Source organism: Saccopteryx bilineata, chromosome 12, assembly GCF_036850765.1.
Source record: "Saccopteryx bilineata isolate mSacBil1 chromosome 12, mSacBil1_pri_phased_curated, whole genome shotgun sequence".
Lineage (NCBI taxonomy): Eukaryota > Metazoa > Chordata > Mammalia > Chiroptera > Emballonuridae > Saccopteryx > Saccopteryx bilineata.
Genome location: NC_089501.1, coordinates 34,017,487 through 34,032,658, shown reverse-complemented (window position 1 = coordinate 34,032,658; position 15,172 = coordinate 34,017,487). Strand labels below are relative to the sequence as shown.

General features: G+C 44.0%; 1 protein-coding gene across 7 annotated transcripts in view; it reads left to right on the top strand.

The window, feature by feature from the left end:
* Positions 1 to 15,172, top strand: part of NHSL1 (NHS like 1) — a 238,098-nt gene that overhangs the window by 174,848 nt on the left and 48,078 nt on the right. For 6 of the 7 annotated variants that reach the window (XM_066248500.1, XM_066248497.1, XM_066248501.1 and 3 more), the window contains exon 2: positions 9,218 to 9,370. In XM_066248500.1, coding sequence (XP_066104597.1) covers positions 9,218 to 9,370 — 153 coding nt within the window. Of the gene's footprint in view, positions 1 to 5,037; positions 5,638 to 9,217; positions 9,371 to 15,172 lie in introns of those variants that run through there. The other variant, XM_066248503.1, reaches the window with a different exon arrangement.

Below are 15,172 nucleotides of genomic sequence, written 5' to 3'. Positions count from 1 at the left end.
TTGATAAACAGCTAGCAGTTTAGGGGGAAAGCAGGTTGGTTTGAATTGGACATTCAGTTTGAGATGATGTGGGTCAGGTTAGCAGTATGGAGCTGGAAGACAGCGAGGCAGTCGGTGGGGATGGAGGTTGAGCGGGGTGTTTGAAGGGTGTTTTAACCCACGGGTCAGCAGTCTTTTTTCTGGAAAGGTCCAGATGGTCCCTCTTTTTGGCTTTGCAGGCCAGGCAGTCTTTGTCACGGCGACTCAGCCCCACTTTGCATGCGGTCTGGGGCTGCCCTGCATGATGGGTAACTTTATTGGTGGCCGCTGAAATTTGAATTTCATCTAATTTTCAGATGTCATGAATTACTCTTTTACACACACACACCCCATTTATAAATAAATAGGCCAGCGGGATTTGGCCCAAGGGCCATAATTTGCTGACTCCTCCTTACACCAGCAAAACTATTACGGTTTCAAGGTGTAATAAGTTCACAGCATAGGACAGAGGTTTAAGGACTGACTCTTTGAAGTTGGTTAGCATTTGTCAGAATCCAGGGAAGCGGCCATGTAGGAGAGGACCTACAGCTGACCCGCCGATTAGGGGTGCTGAGCCCCTGTCATCGAAAATCCAGAAACCTGTATATGGCTTTTGACTCCCCCCAAACTTGACTACTTACTAATAGCCTGTTGCCTAGAAGCCTTACCAATAATAGAAACTGTTGTTAAAAACACATATTTTTGGCCTTGGCCAGTTGGCTCAGCGGTAGATTGCTGGCCCAGCGTGTGGAAGTCTCGGGTTCGATTTCCGGCCAAGACACACAGGAGAAGCGCCCATCTGCTTCTCCACCCCTTCCCCTCTCCTTCCTCTCTGTCTCTCTCACCCTCCCGCAGCCAAGGCTCCACTGGAGCAAAGTTGGCCTGGGCACTGAGGATGGCTCTATGGCCTCTGCCTCAGGCACTAGAATGGCTCCTGCCACAACAGAGCAATGCCCCGGATGGGCAGAGCATCGCCCCCTGGTGGGCATGCTGGGTGGATCCTGGTTGGGCGCATGCAGGAGTCTGTCTGACTGCCTCCCCATTTCCAACTTTAGAAAAATACAAAACACAAACAAATAAAAAACACATTTTTTATGTTACATATGTTACATACTACATTCTTCCAATAAAGTCAGCTACAAAAAAGATGTTATTAAAATCGAAAGAGAAAATACATTTTCAATATTTTTTTAAATTTTTTATTTTTTTAATTTATTTATTTTTTACAGAGACAGAGAGTGAGTCAGAGAGAGGGATAGACAGGGACAGACAGACAAGAACGGAGAGAGATGAGAAGCATCAATCATTAGTTTTTCATTGCGCGTTGCAACACCTTAATTGTTCATTGATTGCTTTCTCACATGTGCCTTGACCGCAGGCCTTCAGCAGACCGAGTAACCCCTTGCTGGAGGCAGCGACCTTGGGTTCAAGCTGGTGGGCTTTTTGCTCAAACCAGATGAGCCCACGCTCAAGCTGGTGACCTCAGGGTCTCGAACTTGGGTCCTCAGCATCCCAGTCCGACGTTCTATCCACTGCGCCACCACCTGGTCAGGCCATTTTCAGTATTTTTAAAAGTCTGCATGTAGGTGGACATGCGCGGTTTCAGGCGTGTTGTTCGGGTTACTGTAGGACGCTGCAGTGTCACAGCGCGAGTCCTGGGCTGGCAGAGTGTGTGATGGCAAAGAGAACTAGGAAGAGGAGGGGAGAGGAAAAGACCATCCGTATTGGTTAGAAGTTCACTGGTGACCACTGTGAATTCTCTTTTTCTTTTTAATAATTAGAATTTTAGGCTGTAGAAAAAAAGATATGTGCCTAAAAAGTAGAAGTGACAGGTTTAGAACTGTCATTCATGGAGTTGGCAGTTCACCTGGGAGACAAGAGGAAGGACAACTGAGGTCTGTGGAGTGGACTGCCCACCCCTGGAAGCACGACGCACCTTTATGAAGCTTAATGCCACTTAGCTGCCTCTTAAAGAGGGAATTAATCTAACAACTTATATATGCATACTATTTACCAGGTACAGTTCTGAGGACTTTAGCAATAATCACTAAAGTCTCCTAATAACCTTATAGATAGTGGTGTTTATCCCCATTTCACAGATGAGAAAACCGAGGGATGGAGAGGGCACTTTTCTGTACAGTGAGTGTCCTGCATCCTGTGTGGAGTGACTATGGAGCTGCCTGCCCACCTGTGCTGTGCTGACACGTTTTCCACGTTTGGAAATTAGAACTTCGTTTACCTGTTGCTCTTGTTACAGGGCTAACATCGGAATAGGAAGTACTGTGGATTTCTGTGTTTTCTGCTGAATGTATAAATTGAGCAATTAAAAATTACTAGACATTTCCATAAAAACAAAACTCTGACATCCAGGCAGTGCAAATTATAAGATGAAAGCACTTCCCAGTTCTCATGCCTCTTTGCAGGATATGAAAGATGATGAAATTATAGGGGAAATTTTTATGTATAATTAACACACTCTCGCAAACCCAATGCAGTATGTAACGGCAGAAACCATAATTCACTGGGTTGCTGCCCGAAGGTGTGGACTGAGGGGGTTACGAGGTGGCCTGGAGTAACCACGGAGGGTGAGGTGCCTGGGATGCTGGCAGGGAAGCCCGTGTGCCAGCCCTGGACTCACCCCTGACCGCTGTGGAACCAGAGAGGGGCGTTATCTTGGCACGGCGTGGCCATCTAAAACCGAGCTTAACACTTGGAGTGAGGAAGGAAAGGACTCCCTGTGTGACTTGTACTACTGTCTCTTTTCTGACTAGTCCTGGCACACTGGGAAGATCTCTATCCCATTAACAGGTCTCCTTCTTTAAAATACAGCAGGTGGGACTCACAGTCCAGATTTTTGTCTTACTGTCATTGCCTCCTGAAACTTTTACCCAGATTGCACCTTTTCCCTGAGCTCTACCCTGACTCCTGTTGAATACTGCAGCCTGGCCCCCTGCTCATCCCAGAACTTACCTTTTTCTTTTGTCAATTGCACTTACCATCTTCTGTATCCTGTGATTGTAGTTTGTCGTCATACAAAGTAAGCTCCGTGAGGCCAGGGGCCTCTCTGATGTCTGCCAAGTGAGTGGTATTGAGGATGTGCTCAGTGTTTACCTTTTAAGGAGTGGATCTGTGTTCGGATGCTGTTTCTGTATACAGGAAAAGCTACATGCTGTTTTCAGTTGCAGGTATGTGTGGTGATATTCAACGTGTGGCGGGCTTCTGTCCAGAGCATGCTACTACCTGTCGCTAGTGCCAGGAGCTGCAGAGGCAGCTCTTGAAGCAGAGCGAGGTTACTGTTGCTTATATAAGGTCTACCGGAAAGTTCTGTCCGTTTCCATCACAACAAGTTTTGACACGTAAGCACATGTTTATTTGACGCATGTGTGCCTCTCTATTTTTATCACTTAATGTATACATACTGACGTAGCAAATTAACTAAAACAAAGTTGATTCACGTTAGTCTTATGTGTGAAGCGATAGTGTACCCATGGAAACTGATAAAGTTCACTTACGCCACTGTAATTTTTACGAATTTCAACAAGGAAGAAGTGCTACAGAAGCATGTCTGTCGCATCCACCATATTCCCCGGACTTAGCACCCTCCAACTATCACTTGTTATTGTCCTTACAAAATTTTTTGAAGGGCAAAAAATTCAAAAATGAAGAAGATATCAAACAAGCACTGGTTCAATCTTTCGCATCAAAAGATAAAACATTTTTCAAAAATGAGATATGCAAATTGCACTCACGCTGGCAAGAAATCATTAATAATAATGGCAATTATATTATTTAATAAAGTTTATTGACGGTAAGAAAAAATTGTATTTTGTTTTATTCCAAAAACGGACAGAACTTTCCAATAGACCTTATACATTTCTTTTCCTAAGGGACACTTAGCTCACTCATTTGAGGAAGTTATATAATTTACCATACAGTCTCCGTTGTTTATATGGCATATGGCCATGTAGTTACTTTTAAGTAAAGCTATGCCTAGGATGAAAGAACACAAATTGGAAATCTGTAATATATATGTATGGTAATATGATAGTGTGTTCTTTTGTTTGTTTGCTTTGCTTTTGTTGTTGTTCAAACTCTAAGGTTAAGGGGGGCGGGATTTGAAGAGGAACCATCCAAAGCTTTTCCTAGAGGGAGCCCCTAATATAAATCTTAGTCTTTGACTAAGAGCTTTTGTTATAAACTAAATGTTTTGAATTAGTGGATTATTACATTTTTCCATTCGGTTATAAATTCTGGCCCAAAGCTATGAAGTAAGAGGTTGTGTAACATGCTTTAAAAACTGTTTTGCGGCAGAGGAGTTGGGGAGGGAGCGAGGAGCATTGTTTTCCTTTGTTCATTTTCTTAATATTTCCTGTCTGTATTCTTTTCCTTCTTGTTCCTGGTCCTTTACTCCAAAATGTATCTTTCTAGAGCCTGCTTAAACCCCGTTTCTGATTCTTCTCTCTCCCTTTGTGTTCCTGGTTCTCTGGGTTAATTACAAATGGACAGAAGAGCCAGAACTCAGTACAGTATTGTGCCCACGTTCAAGAGAAACCCAGTCAATGTTTGCTTGAAATTACTCCTCTTCTTCACGGGGAGGGCGTGTGTGTGTGTGTGTGTGTGTGTGAGAGAGAGAGAGAGAGAGAGAGAGAGAGAGAGAGAGAGATTTGAGTCAGGTGCTCAGATGGCAATTAAATGAAAATACAGATTTGAATGACTCTCCCTTGGAGTGGGTAAGTTGGGGTTTTGAGAGGGAGGGAGCTGTGACAGCTAGATGGGATAACATCAACCTTTGGAACAATTACAATGCTGATTCTCCATCGCTGGCTTAAAAAAGCAAACTGGGTGAGAAGACTGGGCGTACTAATTTGCACGAAAATGCAACCCAGTCATCACTTAGAGCTTTATGGAGGTCCTATTGTAAAGTTTTACTGCTTGTAAATGCTCCTTTGGTGTGGGAGGCAGAGCCCGGGGGCGTGGTTGGGGAAACAATAGTTTGCCTCTTTTTTCCCCCTAAGTCAGTTCAAATGCCAGAATTAACTGGAGAGTCAAAGAATCAGCAGAGACCTGCTGTAAGACTTGGCTCCAGTAAAAAGAACTGGACGTTCGTCATGGCCTAGTGAAAATGGGGAGCACGCTGGCTTCCCCTTGACTTCCGTAGAGGAAAGCTGCCCTACTCTGTGGACTCCAGAGAGGAGGACCTTCCGATCTGCTGGAGAGAAAGCTGAATCAATGAGCCCTGAGGCAGAAAGAAGATGTGGCTATCGTGCAGATAAGGACTGTGATTGGCTTTCCCTTTCTGCACTTGTTGTCACTGGCGGCTCTCAGCCTTCGAGATTAGGTTTCAGGGGGGAGATTTTCAGGTTCAAGGACTGTTAATGGTTTGTAACTGCCTGACAATAAGCTCAGCCTCCAGGTTACATCAGCCTGGGCAGATGTCGAGTGATAGGTGAACAGAGCAAGAAGTTAGAATCGGAGCAGAACGATGCAGCTTGCCACCTGCCTGCTGGACTTAGCTCCTAATGTGATTTAAATTTCTGAGCCCTTAGGTAGGCATCCCGGAAATGGTGGTCTTCATTAATGCAAAGATCAAGTCTTTAATTAAACTTTTTAAGAAGAAAAGTAAGTAGTTTCTTTTCTTCCCAGTCTGTGTATGTGTGTGTGTTTTATATATACTGTTTCATCCTTTTGAGCGGCACAGCCTAATGGACAATAGTTAAACTCCATTCTCTGCCAGGTTGTTCAAACCCCACACACTTTTGTAACTCTGGGGCGGAATTATGTGATCTCAGCGTGCTTTATTTATTTATGGCTCAGATTTCAGGTGAATTTGTTGCTTTTGTGCTTCTCAAAAGGAACCCTTTGAAGAAGGGCGGGGCGCGGGGGGAATCTGGTACTTATGTCCACCCTGATGTATGGCTTTTTTATTCTTTGCCTTACTGTGCAAGCAACCTCTGTGTCATGTGTCACATATTTTTGGTGGAGATGATCCGCTGAAACTCTCTGGCAGTCTCTCTTTTGTATTTTAGAGCTGGAGGACAGCTCTGTCTAGACTGATCAGTCACCGTGAAGTACACCGCTTTTGTGGTGTGGCTTCATTGTGTACTTAGCATTAGTTTAAACTTCGTTCATCCAGCTGCTACTTGATTGCTTGGGAAAACATAACTTTTACAAACCCACGGTCTTATTTTTACAGAGGTACTGGTACATTAGTTTTAGTTAGTTTGGGGACCAGTGATTTAAACTGGACGAATGTGCATGGGACGGAGCCGTTGGGTAAGAGAAACTTTGGAAAAAGCAACAAAGAACAGCACTCTGGGATCGCTCTGCAGCTCCCTCCCCCGAGACTGTCTTCAGGTGGACTGATTAAAATCTCCCCTCGCCAGAGTGAGAGCGGGATGCCCAGGGAAGAGAGCTGAGCTCACAGCTGCCAGCTGGTAGCTGCACTGAGGCCCGGGTGTGATTACACAGACTCGAATACCAGTACTTGGGTGTGATTTGTGACTGGCAAATAGGAAGACTTCCAATCCTCAGTACTTCTCAACTATGAAGGATGGTAGTTCAGTCTTTCAGATAAATGGACCTCGGCACGAAACATTGTAATTAACTAGTGCCCCTCTTCGGGGGCATACAGTAAGTTCTGCACTGTGCCAGGTTTTCAGATATGAAAATAAGAACTAAGTCAGGTCTTTGTGGATGTTTTGTGTTCAGATTGAGAGCTATATGCCCGTGCAAAACATTTTCAACAAGTGGTGACATGTGAAATGCCGGTTGCTTAATTTGCATGCATCTATGTCAACCGTTAAAAGCAGAAAAAAGCACACCAGACATTTCTGCTTTCAAGTTGATGTCTAGTTTTCAATACTTATTTTTCCATTTAGCAATTGGTGGGGAAGGTGGGATCGTTTATGAAATGAATTGTGTGGAGGCAAGGTGTGTAGAATTTAGTAGCTATAGGAAAGATGGCATAATGGGGTGGGAGCTAACCTGGGCACAGGTCCCTGTGGGCGCTGGGAAATGCCCACTTTCTCCTTCATGATGGTTCTTCATGAAGAAACTCAGCTGCTCCTTTCGAGTAACTTGGCTGCTCCTGCCCAAACCAGGGTTTCCGTGAGTTCCGTTGTGGCTAAGACTCTACCTGTTATAAGTTCACTTGGTCTTTATAATAGCTCTAGTGGTCGTGCTTTGGAGTCCACTGAGTTCATTTTAAATATGTTCAAATAAAAAGTTCAACAGTTCATGCATGCCTGTTCATTTTATTTTGAGAATCTGTTTTATGGCCTAGTTAGCAGAGACGTGTTATTTGTAGAAATGGGTATTCCCAGTGTGCACTTTCTGTAGTTCAGAGTTCAAGAAGACTCACCCCTGACTCACAACTCTAGTATCTGCTGATTTCGCAGGCATTAAACTTGTTGCCCCCTGTAAATGACTCAGGGTCTTTCTCTCATACTTCTATGGTCTACCCTGTGCTTGGCTTACGCTGGCAGGTAGAAAGTACTAAACAATTGTTGATGGGTTTGTTTGCTGTTTCACTGGTATGCCATTTGAAGTTGTGTTGTCAGGGAAAGTATAATAGACAAAGAGGTCTTCAAGGCCTAGGGGGGAATAAAGGAAAATTATTGTAGAGAGTTAGCATTCTCTCATAGTCACCTATCATTACCCCCTCTAATGTTTTCATCACTGTTGTGTTGGGAAAACTCAGTTGAATTGGATTATGTTGGGAAAAGTAAATTGTAATTGGAATTACAAAAAACATGTTAATATAAAGATATTTTGTGAAAGCAAGAAATACAGAGAGAAAATTTTGTAACACGAATTGATTTCTACTTCTATTAGGTGTTGTTTAAGTATATTACATTAAATATTTATGATTAATTTTTTTATTTGAGTTTATAACCGTGATGCTTTTTTGTTGTTGTTGTTGTTTTTTCATTTTTCTGAAGCTGGAAACAGGGAGAGACAGTCAGACAGACTCCCGCATGTGCCCGACCGGGATCCACCTGGCACGCCCACCAGGGGGCGACGCTCTGCCCACCAGGGGGCGACGCTCTGCCCACCAGGGGGCGATGCTCTGCCCATCCTGGGCGTCGCCATATTGCGACCAGAGCCACTCTAGCGCCTGAGGCAGAGGCCACAGAGCCATCCCCAGCGCCCGGGCCATTTTTCCTTCAATGGAGCCTTGGCTGCGGGAGGGGAAGAGAGAGACAGAGAGGAAAGCGCGGCGGAGGGGTGGAGAAGCAAATGGGCGCTTCTCCTGTGTGCCCTGGCCGGGAATCGAACCCAGGTCCTTCGCACGCTAGGCCAACGCTTTACCGCTGAGCCAACCGGCCAGGGCCATAACCGTGATGTTTTAAAATAATCTTTTAGGGAGGAAAGATTTGGTGTCATCCTCTCAGTAGGAACTTTGCTTCTGGTTTGGCGATCTGACATCTGTTGATGCAGTGGCACTGCGTGATTGAATGACAGATAACTGCCCCAGTGGCCTTGGTTAAGAACTGGAGGTCTCTGTGAATGTTGTCAGTCACTTTCTATTGGATTAGAGGGAGGGCGAAAATGCTAGGAAGTAACTGAGTAAACAATTCTACCAAAACACGATGGGGAGTTTCACTGGTTCCATTAGAGACAGAACACTGTGGGAGGGACCCCTGGATGAAGGGGTCGCTCTAAGACAGGGGTCTCAAACTCAGCTCAGCATGTGGGCCGCAGAGCAAGATCACAGCCCTTCGGCGGGCCGCACTAGGTCTACAAAAGGCAACTGTTACGCAACACTTTTCTCACTGCAGTTAAAAACAAAAAAAAATCAGTACAACAAGCACAATTGTACGTGCAGTTTACTCAGTGTCACAAAACAACCAGAAACTGTAGTTCGCATCACAACTGCTGTTAACTAAGCTAATATCTAGCTAGGATGCTAGAGAAATGAAAAATACAAGTAGGCCCCTAGGCTTACTTAATTTTATCCAAAATATTTTGAACTTCGTGGATTAGTCTGCGGGCCGCACAAAATTGTTTGGTGGGCCGCGAGTTTGAGACCCCTGGTCTAAGATGAAGTCTCGCTCAGCATTTGCTCCATTTCCCTCTTGCTGGCCCTTACCCATGGATGTGTTATGCATCAAAAACCCATGTTGATATAATATATAGGGAGCCATTAAAGCTTCATTTGACAGATGAATTGATTGTCTCTCTCTCTCTCTTTCCTCAGCGGTTTCCAACCTAGATGAGGAGAGTCGGTGGACAGTCCACTACACGGCCCCATGGCACCAGCAGGAGAACGTGTTCCTTCCCTCCACGAGACCCCCCTGCGTGGAGGACCTGCACCGCCAGGCCAAGCTCAACCTCAAATCAGTCCTGAGGGGTAAGGGTGCTGTTCTTGGACGACTGGCCATTCGGATTGAAAGCATAAATTTGATTGGTATTTGTAAAAGAAAACCTGTTTATAGTGAACACATAGTATGCAGTTTCTTTCTAAGATACCGTAACACTCCCAACCTACATGCCTACTATGTTCTGACCTCTGTAGAAGCCTGCTTGTTCACAGATATGTCCTCTAAAGAACTCTCAACAGTTTAGAAACCCGTTAGTGAGTTAAAACCACCAGTACTGATTTCATCCGATTAAGCCCCTGCTGACGTGGGAAATTTTGCCACTGCACCTTTGAAACCATTGTGAGTATTCAAAGCAAATTTCTTTTTTTTTTATGACTTTTTTTTTAAGGACTTTATTAATTTTTTTTTTTTTTTTTTTGTATTTTTCTGAAGCTGGAAACGGGGAGAGACAGTCAGACAGACTCCCGCATGCGCCCGACTGGGATCCACCCAGCACACCCACCAGGGGCGATGCTCTGCCCCTCCGGGGCATCGCTCTGCCGCGACCAGAGCCACTGTAGCGCCTGGGGCAGAGGCCAAGGAGCCGTCCCCAGCACCAGGGCCATCTTTGCTCCAATGGAGCCTCGGCTGCGGGAGGGGAAGAGAGGGACAGAGAGGAAGGAAAGGGGGAGGGGTGGAGAAGCAGATGGGCGCTTCTCCTGTGTGCCCTGGCCGGGAATCGAACCCGGGACTTCTGCACACCAGGCCGACACTCTACCACTGAGCCAACCGGCCAGGGCGACTTTATTAATTTTTCAGAGAGGAGAGAGAGAGAGAGGGAAAGAGGAATAGAGAGCGAGAGAGAGAAGAGGGAGGAGCAGGAAGCATCAACTCTCATATTTGCCTTGACCAGGCAAGCACAGGGTTTTGAACCGGCAACCTCAGCGTTTCCAGGTTGACACTTTATCCACTGCGCCACCACAGGTCAGGCTGCAAATTTCTTAAAGCTAGACTTTCTAATAGTTTTTTCTGTGTAGTTCAAGTTGGGAGGAAAGGGGACCTATATATAAACTTTGAAGGGGTATAAGTTGTTTGATTTATCAGAATTTGAGCAGCAGCCACCGGCTCCTGTAAGCGTAGGTTCTTGTCAGCTGCGGGGCAGAGTACACTCGTCTGCTAGAACAGAAAGTGTGTCCTCCTAGATCCAGTTCACAATTCTCATCTTTACTTCAACTTATCATTGTTGTCAAAAAGTGTCAATGTGTGTGTGACAAGGAGGGCTTCCTAGAAGTTGTAAAAAAAGAAGTGTTTTAAAAGAGGTAGCACTGGCTTTTAAGAGTTAGAGACTTCTTAAAACAGCAAACCAATGTTTTTATTCTACTGGAAGCTGTTATACCAGTTTTCTCCAACCATGCAATATTGAGGCATAATTGTACTAAAAATGTACTTGTTTATCTGAAATTGAATTGAAGTGTGTGTCCTATATTTTACCTAATTATGGAAGACTTAAGTCTGAGAGAAATACTGTTATTGAATCAAACCCAGGAAAACCCAGGTTGAGGACCTCCTCTAATTTTTATGACAGTTTTTCCTTGTTGTAGTAGTCATTTATTAAGTAATTAATTCATTAATGTACTGTTACTATGACCGTGATTACTACCTAGCATTCATTAAACACTTCACTTATGCCAAGTACCATTTTAAGCCCATTACAGGTATTAATTACCTCATTTAATCCTCACAATAATGCTACTGCTCACTATTGCTGTGCCAGTTTTACCTGTGAGAAAATGGAGTCCCGGAGATTAGAAACTGTCCTAGCGCCTCAAAGCTAGGGGGAGAACCAGCGCTTACCCTTGGACGGTCTCAGGCTGCAGAGCTCAGACTCTTAGCTGTTGCACTGTATTGCCTTTAACGGCCATTTGCTAGAAATCTGTTCTCCTGACAGATGTGCAGAATACAAAGGCAGGGTCCTGGCTCTCAAGGAATTTAAACTTTTATTTATAGTGCAAATCACAATGTGAAAAATACTCAAGAGATGGGCCAAAATATTGCTATGTAGGATTCGAGAAAGTGGATAATTTCTGCTTAGCAAGAGAAGGGATGACTATCGGGACTCACAGGAGATTTGGTATTCCGAACAGAACTATACAGACCATAGATCATAGCCCTCACTTATGTCCCTTTAATCTTCTATAACACTTAGATGATCTCATATGTATCTTATTACTCTATCCTATATCTTAGAGGCTTGGCATTTAACTGTCCAGAAATGAGGACATTATTGGTTCCCTCCCTGTTAACCTGAGAACCGTATATACTTGGAGACGACAAGCTTACATAAGAAGAATGGCATTAGTCAGGCCCTGGGTATGGCCTTGGAGTTGTACTTTGATTTGCCTTCCTGATGACGGTCACGTAGTGCACCTACATCCAACCACAGTTTCTTCCAGAGCCCCTTCGTTCCTAGTGATTATCTTTAGTAAATTTCAACAGGGACCTATTCTCCTTATAGCTCACCTTCCTCCCCCAAATAATTAGTAAGAGTATTAAATGGCACTGTTCCCAGAACACAGCCCCGAGGCAGCACGGTTGTTCATGTTTCTCTCCGCTCTGCGCTGCGTGGTCGGCCTGGAGAGCAGGCTTGCGGAAAGGTGTGTGTGAGTTTGAATATTCAGGCGCAGCGTGTTTGGATCCCGCTCCAAGGACGAGTGCTTCCCTCCCCCTTTCATGTAGTGTCAAGTACCAGATCGGAGCTTCTCTCTTCTTCCCTCGGAAAATTCAACATCTGTCCATAGATTTTTTTTTTTTAATTTTCTTTCCTTTCTAACTGTTCAGTACATCCATATGAAATACCATCACCACTGGTTTTGCCTGGACTTGGATTTAATTTTGAAAAGGTAAATGCTTTAGTAGTTGTTTTAATGCCCTAAAATGGTTCATCGAAGGGATTTTACCATTAATAAAATTAATAACTTCGGAAAATTCTTGGAACTAGACTTTTTTAAAAATTGATTTTGAGAGAGAGGGAGAGAAACACCATTTTGCTTTTCTATTATCTGTGCATTCATTGGTTGATTTTTGTATGTACCCTGACCAGGGATTGAACCCTCAACCTTGGCGTTATGGGAACAATTCCCTAAGCAACTAAGCCACCCAGCTAGGGTGAAGCCAACTTTTAAAGTCTGGATTTATATACTCCTTAAGAGATTGTAGTTAAATAATAACTTGACGAACAGTGGTTGACAAAGATGAAAAAAGAAAGAACATCTGAGTTCTCTTTTTCTTCATTTACTTTTAATCACATGTACAGGACTGTCTGTCCCACTTTCCCTCTACCATGTTAGCAGCCCGAGATAAACAGAGAAAACGAGTGCAGAGCACTTACTGCCTCATTATCAGTGAAGATGAAAAAGAAAAAATGGCACTATTAAAGTACGATGTTATATAAGGAATCAGTCTAAGTTCATTTGACCTCTACATTCTTTGCTTAAATATCTAGAAAGATAGCTAATTAGTCACAATGAGTAATCCATTTTGTTCCTTCTATTTTATTGGAGAACCTTGCTATATAGCAAGATGTAAAAATAGTATTTTGATATTTGGCTCACCAGGACATCTGGCTAGCAATGAATAGTGAATTTCTGAAAATGGATCCCATTATCCATGAAGAATTCACTTAGCTTTTTACTGACTCTCTAGAAGAATTCTCCCCTTTTATTTCCCTAGCTGTTTGAACCCTTCATGAACCTCATCAGTGTTAGCTGTGATGATGAGCGTAACCTTTACCTAACTACATTTTTGTCTGGACAATTTTTAGCTTTATTAAAAGGGCCACAATTAAGAGGGAAAGGGGGGGGTAGAGGGGTAGGGTGGGCATGCTCAGGTTCAGTGAGAGGTCCGGATGCTATTTCTTACAACTTAGAGACCTCGTTTGAAAATTAAGGGCACGTTAAAGGCGGAAATGAAGCCATGCTATTTTTAAGGCTCCGCCCCCAAAAGCCCAACTTGGGAGAGGGATAAACATACTTTCTCGCAGTGTGTTTAACAGGCAGCATAGTTACTGTGTCTGTGTACACTCCTGCCTGAGTTGGTTCCCAGAGCATCTGTTGTATTATCAGGAATGTTCTTCAGTCACAGTTTTCTTTCTTTCTGAAGAAGTCCATTTTAGCAGGTCAGTCTGCTCCGTGGTTCTCGAATTGGATGTGTGAGCGGAGGGAGGAATGCTGAATCTGGCTTGTATCAACTCAGAGTCAGAGGGTGACATTTATTATATCTGGAGATACTGGAGTTGAGGATTTACCATGTGAAGAAACGACGATTTGTTCCAAATGATTAAAAACAGTGTGTGTGTGTGCATGCACGCGCACACACATACCAACCTGTTCAACGTTAGGGAACAGTACCTTTCTTATAATTATGAGTGTATATCTCCGTATTTCCAAGTAGTATTGCCAGGTTTCTCTGTCAGTATACCTGACACACAGACTTTATCCAAGGGCCGCTGCATCTACCCTTCTTTTATAAGTAGTCTCCTATTCCCTTTTGACTTCAGACCAGTCCTTCTGTTCTGGATGTGAGGAGGGGCCTTGGCTGTGCTCAGTCTGCCTCGGGCACAGCGGGTCCGTGGGGTGTCCCAGATGCCCTGTGGTTTCGGCTATAGACTCTCCTCTTGGGGGCCCTGCGGCACTGTTCCCAGGGCTGTCTGGGAGATGCCTTTCTCTGCACAGCCTTGCGGATGCTGATGGAGCGCCCTCTCTCCTGGAGTGATGCACCTGCTACCCCTCACGCACACTGGAGATGAGCACCTGCCTCCCCCGCCTCTTGCTAACAATATTCAATTCTCCCTCTTTTTTTTTCCTTCTCACTTAAAAAAAGATGATGTATATACCAGACAAATACATAAAACATGTACAGTTTAACAAACAAATATATTATAAAGTACACATTTATGTAACCATTACTATTACTGATCAAAAAATAGAATATGACCTGTGCAATCACTTCATAAGATATGTAAATATCTTAATCACAGTGCTGTACACCTGAAACTAATATTCTGTGTCAACTGCAGTTGGAAAATCAGCTTTAAAAACTAGACTACAGCCTAAATTCCAGAAACCTCCCATCGTCCTGGCTTTCTAATAGGAAGGTCCAGGGTTCGTGAAAAGTACAGGAGTCACATCTAGGTTCAGAGCCTGCCTCTTATACAGTACTGCGGTATCTGATTTGAGTTTAATTCAGAATTTGTTCTTCCAACCATTCAAGCTGTTCTCATCGGTAAAATAAAGATCATCATATCTGCTTACATGGGAGTAAAATGAGTTTTTATCTCAAAATGGAAGCAGTTTGTGGAGTCAAGGAAGAGTGCATTGTAATTTATATGCAATGAAATACAGATACGTCTTTTTATAAATTTCAGCTCTCTTTCCCAAATGGCTGTCGGGATTTAGCTGGTACTTTCTCTCCCACCCATTGTACTCCAGATATATGCTGCAGGGAGGAGGGACATAGTCAAAACAATAAATGTCATCAGGTGACAGTGGCAGCCACAGACAGCTAACAGGTTCATTTCCTCCACATAAGCAAAGAGCCTTTCTCCTCACTCACCACCAACCTCGGAAAGATGCCTGGAAGGGTCCTCCCAGGTCCTCTCATTAGTCGAGCCCCATTACATTGTGTAGGTGATTAAACCAAGGCCAATAGAAGCTATGGGATCAGTTTATAGCTACTGGGCAGTATATAGACGACCATGCCAGGCCTGGAAATCCAGTGTCTAGCCTCAGCCCACGCTGGCCTACTGTGACCTGAGACCCAGAGGCCCTTCCGTTGAGGCCTCTTCAGCTGCTCTC